The 16103-nt window shown below is 40.8% G+C and overlaps 1 protein-coding gene across 1 annotated transcript in view; it reads left to right on the forward strand.

The window, feature by feature from the left end:
- The first annotated feature begins 4498 nt into the window (after window positions 1–4498).
- FAT2 (FAT atypical cadherin 2) overlaps window positions 4499–16103 on the forward strand; it is a 95804-nt gene continuing 84199 nt past the window's right edge. Inside the window, exons 1-2 of the mRNA XM_088447182.1 lie at window positions 4499–7757; window positions 9341–9655. Coding sequence (XP_088303308.1) covers window positions 4499–7757; window positions 9341–9655 — 3574 coding nt within the window. The remainder of the gene's footprint in view (window positions 7758–9340; window positions 9656–16103) is intronic.

Here is a 16103-nt window from a genome sequence, read left to right on the forward strand (position 1 = left end):
AGCTGTGCCCCAACAACACGGAACAACCTAAAGGATCTGCCAGCTCTAGTATAAAAGACTGCAGTTGATAGCTTTGGCACTGCCAGCGGCAGCACCGCCAACAAAAAGTTTTGCAGGGTCTCATTGGAAACAAGCTTCCATGTAAACCCCAGGAGGGTGGTAACAGACAAAGGGTGTGGTTCAAAAGATCAACAAGGTCGACACTGTATAGGTCAACACCAAATAGTTGACAGTCAATATGAATGTAGGTCAACATATAGGAATGGTCGACTCAAAAAAATGGACAACACATTTTTTGCTTTCTAATCCTAATCTGCACCTTAGAACTAGCCCTCCCCTTGGTGCCTAAGGCTAACTATCCCTCCCAGTGCTCCCTGACCATCGGGATAAGTGCCTAACCCTAACCGTCCATCCTAGTGCCTAACCCTCCGGTAACTGTCTAACTCTAACAAAAAAAACATGTGTTGACCATTTTTTTGTCGACCATTCACATGTTGACCTTTTGTACTTGTCAACCTTAAACACGTCAACCATTTGGTGTCGACCTTTCAACCAAAACGCCAACGACAGAAGTAAAAGGGGAAATACTTTATTATTTACATAAATAATTTTTTCACATGGGAATAGTTTCATTCACTTTTGAATTTTTTTTTATTTTTCTATCTGGAAGTGGAACGGAAATCGCAAGTAAAAGCTTTCAGTACCACTGCACATGCTGGAACTGGCTAGCATGCGCATAGACCCAGTGACTGGCGGGCCAAGAGATAAGCTAAATTCTACCGCTCCCAGTATTGTCAAGTCAGCTGAATATCATTCAACTGCCCTTTTTTCATCAGAGAAAGTCCTAAAGAGCTTTTCTGCCTTAATAATTAGACTCCTTAGTGAGGGTTTTCAAGATCAGCTACAGTATGCCTTATTTCTCTGCCCCAGGCTGTAAGACTTCATTTTTCACAGCTCTGCATTCGTTTTCTTGTTAACCTGAAGCATGGCCAAAGGCAGGTGAAATTGAATAAAAGGCTCAGATCAGGTTCTAGAAGTGAACTCACAATAATAAGGGTGTTTCTTGGCAAAGTTCCTAATAAAGGAGGACAGGTTTTTCAATACCTAGTTGCCTGAGTCAGCATTATATATCAGTATTGTTTATTTTTTTTAGCCTTTGGCTTCAAAAGTTAAGTACAGCACTGTAATGTTTTACTTCTTTATGAATACTGATCCAGCCAGGGGCGGACAAAGAGAGGGGAGGGCCCATGTGCAGCCTCCGTGTGTCCTCCCCCCCCCCTCACAGATTTTTTTCTGCAGTAGACCCTGGCAGTTGCCAGAGTCTACTACACATACGCGGTCTCCGGGAAAATGGCACGGGTTCCATTTTCCCGGTGATTTCTGCAGTGTGCATGAAAATTTACATGATTTAGATCAGTGTTGCTCAGATTTGGTCCTCATGGAACCCTAACAGTGCGTATTTTCAAGGTCTCCTTAGGAATAATTAGTACTACCTGTAGCTCTAGCTGATCTGGAAAACATGCCCTGGTCGGATTAGATTCCATGAGGAATGGGTTTGGGTAATACTAATCTACATTCTAGAACTACAAGATATAGCTAAAAGGTCCACTTAAAGTTCACTTAAAGTGTAACCATTAACTATAAACAGTGGCGTGGACCATTTTGTGGTGATTAGCAGATGCCTTTCTAGCCGTGTTGCTCCATAGAGGTAAGTTGGGGTAGCCAATGGAGATAAGCTACAAAAGCTAATCAGAACTTGTTAAATAGCTTCAGTAACGCTTGTCTGGAGAAACCACACCCCTAGATGGTATGGTCACACCTCATTCAACTTCATCTACAGATAATACCTTATTACTACAATGAGGTGAGACCATGCCCCAGGGCCTATGATGTCAAGGTGACAAATACACTATAGAATAAAATGATCAACCTAAAATATTATATATATATATATATATATATATATATATATATATATATATATATATATATATATACAGTCAGGTCCATAAATATTGGGACATTGACAGAATTTTCATATTTTGGCCTCTATTCACCACCACAATGGCTTTGAAATGGAACAAGCAAGATGTGATTTAACTGCAGACTTTCAGATTTAATTTGAGGGTAATTACATCCAAATCAGGTGAACGGTGTAGGAATTACAACGGTTTCTATATGTGCCTTCCACTTTTTTAAGGGGCCAAAAGTAATGGGACAAACTAAACAATCCTAAATCTAACTTTCACTTTTTAATACTTTGTTGCAAATCCTTTGCAGGCAATTACAGCCTGAAGTCTGGAACGCATAGACATCACCAGACGCAGGGTTTCATCCCTGATGATGCTCTGCCAGGCCTCTACTGCAAATGTCTTCAGTTCCTGCTTGTTCTTGGGGCATTTTCCCTTCAGTTTTGTCTTCATCAAGTGAAATGCATGCTCAATCGGATTCAGGTCAGCAGATTGACATGGCCATTGCATAACATTCCACTTTTTAGCCTTAAAAAACTCTTTGGTTGCTTTTGCAGTATGCTTCGGGTAATTGTCCATCTGCACTGTGAAGCGCCGTCCAATGAGTTCTGAAGCATTTGACTGAATATGAGCATATAATATTGCCCGAAACACTTCAGAATTCATTCTGCTGCTTTTGTCAGCAGTCACATCATCAATAAATACAAGGGAACCAGTTCCATTGGCAGCCATACATGCCCACGCCATGACACTACCACCACCATGCTTCACTGATGAGGTGGTATGTTTTGGATCATGAGCAGTTCCTTTCCTTCTCTTCTCTTCCCATCACTCTGGTACAAGTTGATCTTTGTCTCATCTGTCCATAGGATGTTGTTCCAGAACTGTAATGGCTTTTTTAGATGTTGTTTGGCAAACTCTAATCTGGTCTTCCTGTTTTTGTGGCTCACCAATGGTTTACATCGTGTGGTGAACCCTCTATATTCACTCTTGTGAAGTCTTCTCTTGATTGTTGACTTTGACACATATACATCTACCGTATGGAGAGTGTACTTGATTTGGCCAACTGTTGAGAAGGGGTTTTTCTTCGCCAGGGATATAATTCTTCTGTCATCCACCACAGTTATTTTCAGTGGTCTTCCGGGTCTTTTGGTGTTGCTGAGCTCTCCAGTGCGTTCTTTCTTTTTAAGAATGTTCCAAACAGTTGATTTGGCCACACCTAATGTTTTTGCAATCTCTCTGATGGGTTTGTTTTGATTTTTCAGCCTAATGATGACTTGCTTCACTGATAGTGACAGCTCTTTGGATCTCATATTGAGAGTTGACAGCAACTGATTCCAAATGCAAATGTCACACCTAGAATCAACTCCAGACCTTTTACCTGCTTAATTGATAATGAAATAACGAGGGAATAGCCCACACCTGTCCATGAAATAGCTTTTGAGTTGATAGTCCCATTACTTTTGGCCCCTTAAAAAGTGTGAGGCACATATTGAAACTGTTGTAATTCCTACACCATTCACCCGATTTGGATGTAATTACCCTCAAATTAAATCTGAAAGTCTGCAGTTAAAGCACATCTTGTCTGTTTCATTTTAAAACCATTGTGGTGGTGAATAGAGGCCAAAATCTGAAAATTCTGTCAATGTCCCAATATTTATGGACCTGACTGTATGTATGTGTATATATATATATATATATATATATATATATATATATATATAAATAAAAACAGAAAACCCAGCACTCACCATGTTTAAACACTCACAATGATGTATAAATAAGTAAATTCATTTCTGACTTTGTTTATGCGGTTAATTTTTATTAACCTTTTGTGATCATAGCTTTCCCATGCACCCTATGTGCAAACTCGTTTATATTAACCTGTGTCAGCTGTCTTTTTGGTAGTGTGATAGAAGCTATGTCAGGTGACTGCCTTACCTTTAAAAGCCATTAGCTGGCAGGTGAGCTTTAAACCAGGTAACATTTTTTCAGTCTAAACTATGTGATAGCAGCTAACAGGTTTCCATCAGTGTGACGGATAGTGTAGGACCTGCAGAAAGTGGGGTCCCGTGATGTGGGCTGCGGGCTTAAATGCATTGATCAATCCATGAACTAAATCCCCATTATTTATTTACTTATTTATACATCATTGTGAGTGTTTAAACATGGTGAGTGCTGGGTTTTCTGTTTTTATTTATTTAAGCAATGTGGTCACAGGCCACTTGCACCCCAGTCCTGGGAATGGCGAGTGCAGGTCTGCACCCCAAATCTAGGAGTGGCGAGTGCAGTGGATTTCTGACTTTGTATATATATATATATATATATATATTAGGGAAAGACAAAGTAATCCAGATGTCTCTTCATTACATTTTTGTATAGAATGTTTCCTATCAATGATGAGCAACAGCTACAATGCTTGTTCATGTGTTTAAGATAGATAATGCTGAAATAAAATTTTGTTCTGACTTAAAATGATATTCCATTAAATATGTATTTTTTTTTTCTTTTTAGGGAGCCATCACACAATGGTCAGCTTCACCTGCCAAGAATTCCTAGGCATTGCCATATTGCTGCTTCAGTATACTTCTTGCCAACAAAGTTCAAGCCATGAAGACTCTTCATCTTTTGGTTTTACCCGGGATTTGTACCAGACAACAATTTATGAAAATTCAGCTCCTAAAACTTATGTTGTGAGCCGAGTGAAAATGGGTGTTTACTTGAAAGACCCTCAATGGACAGTAAAGTATCAAATAGTATCTGGAGACCCAAGTGGACTTTTCAAAACAGAGGAGATGGTCCTTGGGGATTTCTGTTTTTTACGAATACGGATACGGAGTGGCAATTCAGCACTTTTAAATAGGGAAGTCAAAGACAATTATCAGCTACTCATCCATGCCTCTGAGAAAACATTGAAGTATGAGATAAGGACTAAAGTGATCATTCAAATTTTGGACATAAATGATCTAAGGCCTCTCTTCTCAACAACATCTTACAAGTTTACAATCAATGAAGATGCACCTCTTAAAACAGTCATTGGAAAAATTAGTGCAACAGACGCTGACTTGGGCCAGAATTCTATGTTCTACTATACTATCAACACAAAGTCTCCATACTTTTGTATCCATCCAATGAGTGGTATTGTCATGTTGATTGGCCATTTGAATGCAACCCAGAGGACTACGCACAAGCTTGAAATTTTAGCTGTTGACCGCATGCGAAAAATTGCAGAGGGCAATGAGTTTGGGAATGTAGCTTCTCTGGAGGTCTTGGTAGAGCCAGCTCTGAAAAAGCCTCCTGTTATTTCATCAGTAACAGTGGCCACGGCTGACTCGTCGGAAAGGCTTCTTTATGCCACTGTAGCCATGGATTTAGCAGATCCAGAGTGCAGCATATATTCTGTGGAGATTGTAGACGGAGATCCATATAATTATTTCAAGGTTCTAAGATCTTATATGGGAAAAAATGAATTTACTGTAGTTTCTGCTGCACAAATTAACTGGCTGGAACACTCTCAAGGTTTTAATCTAAGCCTTCAAGCTAAAGACAAGAGCAAGCCACCAGTTTATTCACCCCTTAAAACAATTTTCATTCCACCATGGAGATATGCTTTGGCAAAATTCAAACAGGACATCTATGAAGTACAGTTTAGTGAATGTGCCCCACCTGGTAGCCACGTTACAGTAGTTAAAATTATTCCAGCCATTCCATCTGTGGAATATTATTTAAAAACCTCAACTGACAAGTTTAGGCTTAACACCAAAACTGGTCTGATTACCACCAGCAAACATTTGGATATCAAAGATCAGTCTCAATTCCATTTGGAAGTTACAGCACTCGATGGGCAGGTCTCTACCTCCATTATTGTTGGCCTTGCAGACTGCAATAATCACTACCCAGTGTTCTCTCTGTCCAAATATGATGGAACATTCAATGAAAATGCCCCTACAGGAACAAGGATTTTACAAGTTAGCGCCACAGATTCTGACCAAGGAAACAATGGCAACATCACCTACAAGTTGGTTAGTCCAAAATCTTCTCCATTTATCATTGACCAGTTTACAGGGGTAATTTCTAACAGTAGGGTGCTTGACTATGAGCTAAATCAAAGGTTATATAATCTAAAAGTTTGGGCATCTGACTTTGGCACTCCTTTCCGTAGGCAAACTGAAGTTTACGTATCCCTAACCCTTAACAATTTGAATGACAATGCTCCGGTTTTTGAGAAAATCAATTGCAACATAAGCATTCCAAGAGACATCTCCATTGGGGAGAAGGTGGTCGAACTCTCAGCAATTGATGTGGATGAGCTTCAGAATATACAGTACCTGATCCTTTCTGGTAATGAGCTACAGAAATTCAGGTTAGACCCCACATCTGGAGATATTATAGTTAGAGGTGACTTTTATGGTTCACCGTCTTCTCTGCCTTCCTTCTACTCATTATTTATTACTGCTAGTGATGGAGAAAATAAAGCTGTCCCAACTGTACTCAATATCACAATATTAAACAAAGGTGCCCCCAAATCTGTACTTTGTGAAGAAACAGGGGTGGTAAACAAAATAATGGAAAACATGAAAAATTCATTTAATTTGCAGGCTGAAAATCTAGACTATGAGGAGGACACAGCCTTCAATGTCCACCAGATAAACTATTATGCTCCCCAGTTTGATGACAACTTTCCAATATCTATTGATGTGGCTGAGGACACTGCTGTCAACTCTTCCATAGTTCAGCTGTCTGCTTTAGACCTGGACAGTGGCTTCAATGGCAAACTAGTCTATGTAATATCCGCAGGAAATGATGATGCTTGTTTTGACATTGAAATGGATACAGGAAAGTTGATTGTTTCTTCACCTTTAGACCACGAAACCACAAGTTCCTATATACTTAATATTACAGTTTATGACCTTGGGACCCCTCAGAAGTCCGCTTGGAAAATTCTAGCCATTAATGTATTGGATGTTAATGATAACGAGCCCAAGTTTCCATCATCAGTTTATTGTGTGGTATTACGTGAGGACGCTAAGATCGGCAGTGTTGTCCGAAAAATAAAGGCAGATGATAGTGACAAGGAAGATAATGGCAGGGTAAGGTACTCACTTCTCACATCAACAGAAAAGTTCACAATTGATAGCGTCACAGGTGACTTAACTGTTAAGAGCGTGTTGGACAGAGAACTGTTGCCAAAATATAAACTTAAAGTAGAGGCAAGAGACCAACCCAAAAAAGACAGACAACTTTTTTCTGTCACTGATGTTGTTATAACATTAGAAGATGTCAATGACAATGCACCATACTGTCATCCGGTAACTGCCAATGTAAAAATTGCAGAGGACATTCCTGTAGGAACTGTTTTACATTTTGTGGATGCTCAGGATGTAGATATTGGACCTAATGGAGAAGTATCATATTTTCTAATTAACGATGAACAAGGGATATTCTCTGTGGAGAAGTTAACTGGGGCTGTGATTCTGGAAAAGGACCTTGACTTTGAGAAGAAGTCATTTTACAATCTGACCATCAGGGCTACAGATGCTGGCCAGCCATTTCCACATTCCTCTGTATGCCATGTGGAGGTGCAAGTCCTTGATGTCAATGAAAATCTGCACCCACCTTTATTTCAGGCTTTTTCCTTTCACTGGTCAGTACTGGAAAACTCACCACCTGGAACTCTAGTGCATTCTATTTCAGCTCAGGATGGCGATAAGGGAAAAGATGGTGAAATACGTTATTCAATAAAGGATGGTACAGACCTCTCCGTTTTCAGCATAGACGAAGAGACAGGTTGGCTATGGCTACATTTTATATTTATTTTGAATGTTATTTGCAAGGCCAGAGTTTCCTGTCTGACAACCTCAATGCCCACGTGTAACACGGTAGAGAAATCAAAACTTCATGTGTATAGCCAATATTGACCAATCAGGTTTTGAGTGGTATGCTTGCAAGATCTACCTTTGTGTGGCCATCAGAAAATCACACTGATTGAGCTTTTCATGGGCCACTGATTCATCCTAATTGCATCACGATCAGGATGAACAAATGAGAACACGTGGCCAATTTTACATTGTTTTAGTTGTGTATCCAGGGCCATCTCTTCCATTGGGCTTGTTGGGCAGTTGCCCAAGGGCCTGAAGCTTATAGGGGCCCACCAACCCGCCCCCCTACAGCCGCGGGTACTCACTTCAGTCCCAGTTTCACTTCATCCGCAGGCTTCAGACCAGTCAGACAGAGTCTCTCTGCATGTGTGGGAGGTCTGATGGGCATGCAGGAGGGTTTAATTTTATTGACCATTTACATTATTTTCCCGTGAATGGGTGGGTAGGAGCCCCAGTGCATTGATTTGCCCAGGGCCCACACTGCTGTTAAGACAACCCTGTGTGTATCAGCTATTATCCTGTAGAGCAAAGCAAATCTATTTACTATAGTAACATGACTAAAACATATTAATGGGTGTAGCCTAGATTTTTATAGACAACTTCTCATCTTATGCAAGAGGCTGGCATTTCCATGTATGCTGTTAGCTTTAACGACTTTAGCTGTATCTGAAGAACTATGTTAAATTCCATTTTGCAGAACTGAGAACTTGATGTAGTCTCAAAATTACCAAGTAGTCAATTATTGAAGAGACCCATTAAACAAAATTAAATAGTGTAAACTATACGGTTTATTTACTACATGCAGCACAAGAAGTGAATCTGTGCACATATTTAGTCATTGTACTGAATCTATTCACATACCTACAGTCATTATGTGCTTGCTTTAATCCAAAATTGAAACCTATTGTTCTCAAATTAGCCAGTGTCAGTCATGTACAGAAATAATCTGAAAGAGGTATAGTGATTGTGAATACACAGTGCAATTGTGAAAATATGCTATATATTATATGTAAATAATATATTAAATGTAAATATCTAACACATGAGATCAAAATGTAATAGCCTATTATCAAACAGATACTTCATTTCTGGATTGCACAATTAAAGCCACCTGCAATTTGTTTGAACATATTGTATGTGGGCTTGTAACTATTGTATGTATACTGACTCATCAAATTATTTCTACAATTGTGCAAGTTTTGCCTTATTACTGCTTTCTGGATAAAAGCAACTCATTCAGAATTTTGCTGAAACCATGTTTACAATGGAAGGCTGTGTATCAATGGGGATGGAAAACTGATCCCCACCTACTATCTATATTGAGTGTCCCTCCCTTAAATGCTTTATAAATCCCTTATATTTGTCCAGGACAGTTCCTTTCTTCTGTCTTGCAAATTTTAGATAAAAATAAGTACAATGCCGTATAATGCAACATATATGATCTAATTGTGATTCCGACACATTAATTACAGCAATGATCTAATGTTTCAGGGTCAGTGCGGACAGAGGCTCCTCTAGATCGAGAATCTGTGTCACGTTACTGGTTGACCATCTATGCTACAGACCTGGGTTCCATTCCTCTGTTCTCTGTAGCTCAAGTCTACATTGAGGTTGTTGATGTCAATGATAATATTCCCCAGTTTTCCAAAGCTGTGTTTTATGCCTCGGTGCCTGAAAACTCTCCACCCAATGTTTCCATCCTTCTCCTGGATGCCACAGACGCTGACTCCGTTTCAGCTGGCAAACTTTCCTACCAATTCTCTAGTGGGAACAGTCAAGGATTGTTCGCATTGAACCCAAATACAGGTAAGTAGCATGAAAGACCTGGCAATTTAAAAGCTAAAAAACAATTAATAACTGTCACTTGTTTGTGTTGTACTTCTGTATTATTTTTTTGTTTGTGTTGTTTTTGTCTTTTTGCAATTCACAGTCTCATTTAGCCAGTTTAGTATTCCAAGAAAAGCTATTTTCCAGGTTGTTTAAAGTATGTAGAACAGATGTTACCCAACTTTTTCTAGCTGGTATGAGCTATATGAATATATTCGTGACAGGGAATTGCCTTTGGGACCAAGGGCCTGATTCAGAGCTGAACGCTCTGACCAGAGCGCTCGCTCTGAATCAGGGCCGTCCTATTTAAATGTGGAGCGGCCTTTTGGACGCTCGCATAGCTGTGGGTTACCACCGACGTATTCCTCGTCGTTCTCCGGGTCTCGCGCATGCGCCCAACATCGACCCGCTAGCGAGCGACCTTCGCTCGCGAGCGGGTCTGAATGACCCCCCAAGACCATATTTGACTATACTCTCCTAGATGGAAGCAATGTGAGAGATGGGGCATAGCCACGATGCTTCATAGTAAAGTGAGGGGCGTAGCCACGATGCTTCATAGTAAAGTGAGGGGTGTAGCCACGATGCTTCATAGTAAAGTGAGGGGTGTAGCCACGATGCTTCATAGTAAAGTGAGGGACGTAGCCATGATGCTTCATAGTAAAGTGAGGGGCATAGCCACGATACTTCATAGTAAAGTAAAGTGGAGAGCATGGCCACGATGCTTCATAGTAAAGTAAAGTGGAGAGCATGGTCACAATGCTTCATATTAAAGTAAAGTGGAGAGCATGGTCACAATGCTTCATAGTAAAGTGAGGGGCATAACCACGATGATTCATCGTAAAGTAAAGTGGGGGGCGTAACCATGAAGCTTCATAGTAAAATGAGGGGCATAGCCATGATGCTTCATAGTAAACTGAGGGGCATAACCACGATGATTCATCGTAAAGTAAAGTGGGGGGCATGACCATGATGCTTCATAGTAAAGTAAAGTGGAGAGCATGACCACGATGCTTCATAGTAAAGTAAAGTGGAGAGCATGACCACGATGCTTCATAGTAAAGTAAAGTGGAGAGCATGACCATGATGCTTCATAGTAAAGTAAAGTGGAGAGCATGACCACGATGCTTCATAGTAAAGTAAAGTGGAGAGCATGACCACGATGCTTCATAGTAAAGTAAAGTGGAGAGCATGACCACGATGCTTCATAGTAAAGTGAGGGGCGTAGCCACGATGCTTCATAGTAAAGTAAAGTGGGGCATAGATACGATGCTTCATAGTAACATAATGTGGGGGCGTGACCATGATGCTTCATAGAAAAGTGGGGCTGTGACCACAGTGCTTCATAGTAAAGTGGGGAGAGTGGCCACAAAATGCTTTATAGTAAAATAAAGTGGGGAGCATGGCCACGATGCTTCATAGTAAAATAAAGTGGAGAGCATGGCCACGATGCTTCATAGTAAATTAAAGTGGGAAGCATGGCCACGATGCTTCATAGTAAAGTAAAGTGGGGAGCGTGGCCACGATGCTTCATAGTAAAATAAAGTGGGGAGTATGGCCACAATGCTTCTTAGTAAAATGAGGGGCGTAGCACGATGCTTCATAGTAAAGTGAGGGGCATAACCACGATGATTCATAGTAAAGTACAGTGGGGAGCAAGGCCATGATGCTCCATAGTAGAGTAAAGTGGGGGCGTGGCCACGATGCTTCATAGTAACATAATGTGGGGACGTGGCCACAATGCTTCATAATAAAGTAGAGAGGGACGTGGCTACGATGACTTGTATAGAGTTCTGATTAGCACGCAACTTTAGAAACTTCTCCTGTGTTTATGTGGATGAGCCCTTGGGGATTTCATAGTTTCCCTATATCAACCACAAAATGGCTGCCTTTACTGTGTATACTGTAGGCAGCACACTGTTTTCTTTCTGGAAAAGCATTTACCACATTTACAACATTATAGGGTTAATTCAGTTAGACACTAGAGGGGCGAGTTGCCATTGTAATGGCACGGAAATGTTGCTAATGGCCCCGCAACTCACCCCCTCGCAGCCCCAATCTCGCCACAGACTTGTCGATTTTTGTATGCAGCCCTATGGGACTGTGAACAAAAATCTGGGAGTCCAGCGGTACCATAAGAGCGACATATATCAGCATTTACTCTCGGATGTAAGTCGCGTCTAACTGAATCGACCCCTATATGGCCAAGGAAAGGAAAATCTCCATTATAGTTCTTGCAAATTAAAACAATGCTATTTTTGTCCTATGCAAAATGTTTCTTTGTACCTGTGTGATTAGTTTATCTTAGCACCATTAGAAGCAATAGTTGTTTTAAAGAAAACTTTATTTGTAGAAAGTACTACAGGTTGAGTCTCCCATATCCAAATATTATAAAGTATTTTTGGCATGACTGGGATAGTGAAACCTTTGCTTTTTGATGGTTCAATGTATACAAACTTTATATAAAGTATAGGTTGAGTCTCCCATATCCAAATATTCCGAAATACGGAATATTCCGAATTACGGAATATATTTAGTATGACTGAGAATGTGAAACCTTTGCTTTCTGATGGTTCAATGTAGTACACAAACTTTTTTTTAAGCACACAATCATTAAAATACAGTATACAATAACCTTCAGGCTGTGTGCATAAGGTGTATATGAAACATAAATGAATGTCATGTATGTACACAAACTCTTTTTGATGCTCAAAATTATTAAAAATATTGTATAAAATGACCTGCAGGTTGTGTGTATAAGGTGTTTATAGAACATAAATGCATTCTGTGTGTTTAGTTTTGGGTCCTATACTCAAGATATTTCATTATAGTATGCAAATATTCCAAAATACTGAATATTCCGATATCCAAAATACCCCTGGTCCCAAGCATTTTGGATATGGGAGACTCAACCTGTACAAAATTATAAAAAATATTGTATAAAATTGCCTTCAGGCTTTGTGTATAAGGTGTATGTGATTATGAAACATAAATGAATGTCATGTATGTACACAAACTTTTTTTTGAGCAACAAAATTATTGAAAATGTTGTATAAAATTACCTTCAGGCTGTGCGTGTATAAGGTGTATATGAAACATAAATGCATTTTGTGTTTAGATTTAGGTCCCATATCTTATTATGGTATGCAAATATTCCAAAATACGGAATATTCCAATATCCAAAATACCCCTGGTCCCAAACATTTTAGATATGGGAGACTCAACCTGTACTGTAAGAACAAGTGATCAGTTAATAACTTTGGACTACATTCATCTCATCCAAACTTGCCCTGCGCCCTTGACTTCTCCCTACCTAATCTGACTCATCTGCATAACCACTCCCCAAACCGCACACTGATCCCCACTCTGATCCGATGTGTACTAAGAAATAGATTAGCAGAGTGACATTGCTGAAAAGGTTTGTCTTACATGCTTACACTTTCACCCTAAATTACAGTTTCATAATTTCCAACCTATCTTTTTTTCACGAGTGCATTATTGCACAACAAAAGACGTCTTTAAAAATGCATTTCAGGCCTTGACGTTCCCATAATACAGCTGTATTTTTCTAGGAAAGTGAATGCAAGGCTTGTGAGGACAAGTGCTTGATGTACAGTAAGTGTTGTTTGCCATTTAGCCTATATAATGGGAATAACGTACTCCCTATTGTAACATAAAATAATATTAGAAGCCACCAGGGATTTCCGTGACCATATTAAAGTGTGCTATCTACAGACCACAAGGTGACTTCTAGTATATTTTAGATTTTACAGTAAGTAGTATATTATTTCTTATAATACTCCAGCTTCAGTTTGAATGAAAACTGCGTGTTTTATCTTCACTGACATTTATGCATTCACTCTCAGAATTATTCATGTGACATTTTATTATACAACTTATAATTAGAGTGTATTGATGTCACTTGTTCCAATTTACATAATATTTTATGGCAGTATCATCATTACTTACACTACTAGGGGCATATTTGTTAAAAATACAAATATACTCTGAAAAGTAACATTCCTTATTACTGCCTAAACTATTCATTGGGGGGGTATTTACCAAAGTGAAGTCGCCGGGACAGAGACTTGGATAAGAGTCTATCCCAGTGACCAGTAACAAATAAAATGATAGCTTATGACATGCGTGGGGCAGAAAAGTAGCAATGGGCATCGCGGTCACTCCAGCCTACAAGATTGATCACAAGATCCCTCTCCGCCAGACTTCCTCCATAGGGAACATGGCGTTCGCTACTTCTGGCAAGTTAAATGACCATCCCCATAGAACGCTATAGGGACAACTGCTGCGAGCAATGTTGCTCACAAAGCAGGAGATAGCTCTGATCGATAGATAGCATTTTTCCCACTTCTAGGAGCTTGGGTTTATAGCCAACCCAGGGTGCTATCTGTATTGAGTTTGTATGTTCTCTCATGTTTGTGAGGGTTTGTTTGAGTTTCCTCCCATGGTCACATGACATTTTGGTAGGGGGATGGGCTTGTATCTGGGTTCAGTATCTTTGGAAATGCAAGTTCCATAGGGGATGGGACAAATGAGCTTGAATAAAAGTATCTGATTGTATAGTGCTGTACAATATGCTAAATTATGTTGGTGCTATATGAATATAGGGCGATAATAACATCCTAATGTCTCTTATTCCCTTGGCACTATGTGTTTGCCTGGTGAAAATTACATATTGTAGTTCTCTCTTTAAATTGTCTTTGTTTTGTAAACATTTCTCAATTTATTAAAAAGTGCTCACTTAGGGGCCTATTCATCATACCTAAACTTTCTCTGGAGGTAATTAGGTTTAGAACTCGCATGGAGTTCTACCTAATTACCGGAGGAATCCATCATTCCTCCTCCCCATAACTATCTATTCCGAAAAGCTGTCATTTTTGCGATGACAGCTTTTCAGGAAATAGTTATCTCTCTCTACTCTAACTTACCGCAGCTGGAATCCGTGCTGCGCATGAGCTGTTACATTCGTAAAACCAGCGCATGCGCAGCACTACCTACAGCTGCGGTAATTTTGTGTGTCTCTCCCCCCTCCCCACTCCAAAAACTTCCCCCCCGTCCCCGCATTTACCTGCCCGCTGCAGCGCCCTCGGCTCCGGTGACTGCTCTGACACGTGTTCTCCCAGCTGACCAGGGCCGGATTACTAATGGGCCGGGTGGAGCTCCAGCTCCAGGCCAACCATTCAAATAGGCCCAACGCAGTGCAGACAGGAAAAAAAAATCCCTGTGAACACTGTCTGCACTACTTTGAATCCTACATTGCAGTGATGGAGGATTCGAAGTCTGGTCCATTCACCCCCCTCCGCGCATCGGCAGTCCGAAGCTCCGTCACTGACTGTCCAATTTCTCTCCCTGGCCCTGCAGTCTGAGGCTCCGCCCCCATGCCGCCCGAAGCTCCGCCCCCATGCCGCCCGAAGCTCCGCCCCCCGGTCGTACTAGCTTCCCTGGTACTAGCTTCCCTGGCCACATGAAATTGGCTCCGGTTCCCTGGGTCATCTGAAGCCCAGCCGTTTCACCCAAGGGGCCACTACTCCCCTCCTCCCTGCGCAATGAAATTAAACTATAAGGTTAGCCTTTTGAGCAGAGTGCAGAGGCTGAGCTGCTGTGAGAAGAAGCCAGCATGCTTAACCAGCGTTCCTTCCCACAGGTCAGTGTAATGTCTGGCATCTATTAAGTGTGTGTATGTGTGTGTATGTATATATGTGTATATATACACAAATGTGTGTGTGTGTATGTGTATATATATATATATATATATATATATATATAAAATGTGTGTGTGTGTATATATATATGTATATGTTTTTGTATATGTGTGCACAAGTATGTAAATATATATATGTATATGTTTTCGTATATGTGTGGGTATATATATATATATAGATCAGTTGTTGAACCTGGCACTCCCATACTCGCAGCGGTGTATCTATAATGAGTGCAGTGTGTGCGGTGTGGGGCCCCCGGGTCCAGGGGGGCCCCGCACCGCACACACTGCACCCATATTTTTTTTAAACTTACCTGTCGGGGGTCACTGCTGCTCAGAACACCGGAAAAATGGCTGCCCCGCCCATTTTCCGGCGTTCTGCGCATTTGTAGTAGACTCCGGGCACACTCTAGTGCCCGGAGTCGACTAATGCTCCAGTGGCTAGCCAGCCGCGTCAGTCGGCGGCCAGCCACCAGGGAGAGAGGAGGGGGCCCCGCACGAGGAGTGCACACGGGCCCCCTCCTCTCTTAAAACGCCCCTGCATGCTCGTAAATAGAATTTGCGCCAGTGTCCTCCTTAATTGCCAACTTCTGCAATAGGTTGGCATCCACATAATTATGCCAATAAATGCGACCCTGATGGTGATTATGGACCACACAGGACATCCAATTGCTTTCAAAATACAATAACTCTTTACTTAAGCTGGGTACA

This window comes from Taudactylus pleione, unplaced genomic scaffold (genome assembly GCF_031769625.1).
Source record: "Taudactylus pleione unplaced genomic scaffold, aTauple2 ptg000422l, whole genome shotgun sequence".
Classification (NCBI taxonomy): Eukaryota; Metazoa; Chordata; class Amphibia; order Anura; family Myobatrachidae; genus Taudactylus; species Taudactylus pleione.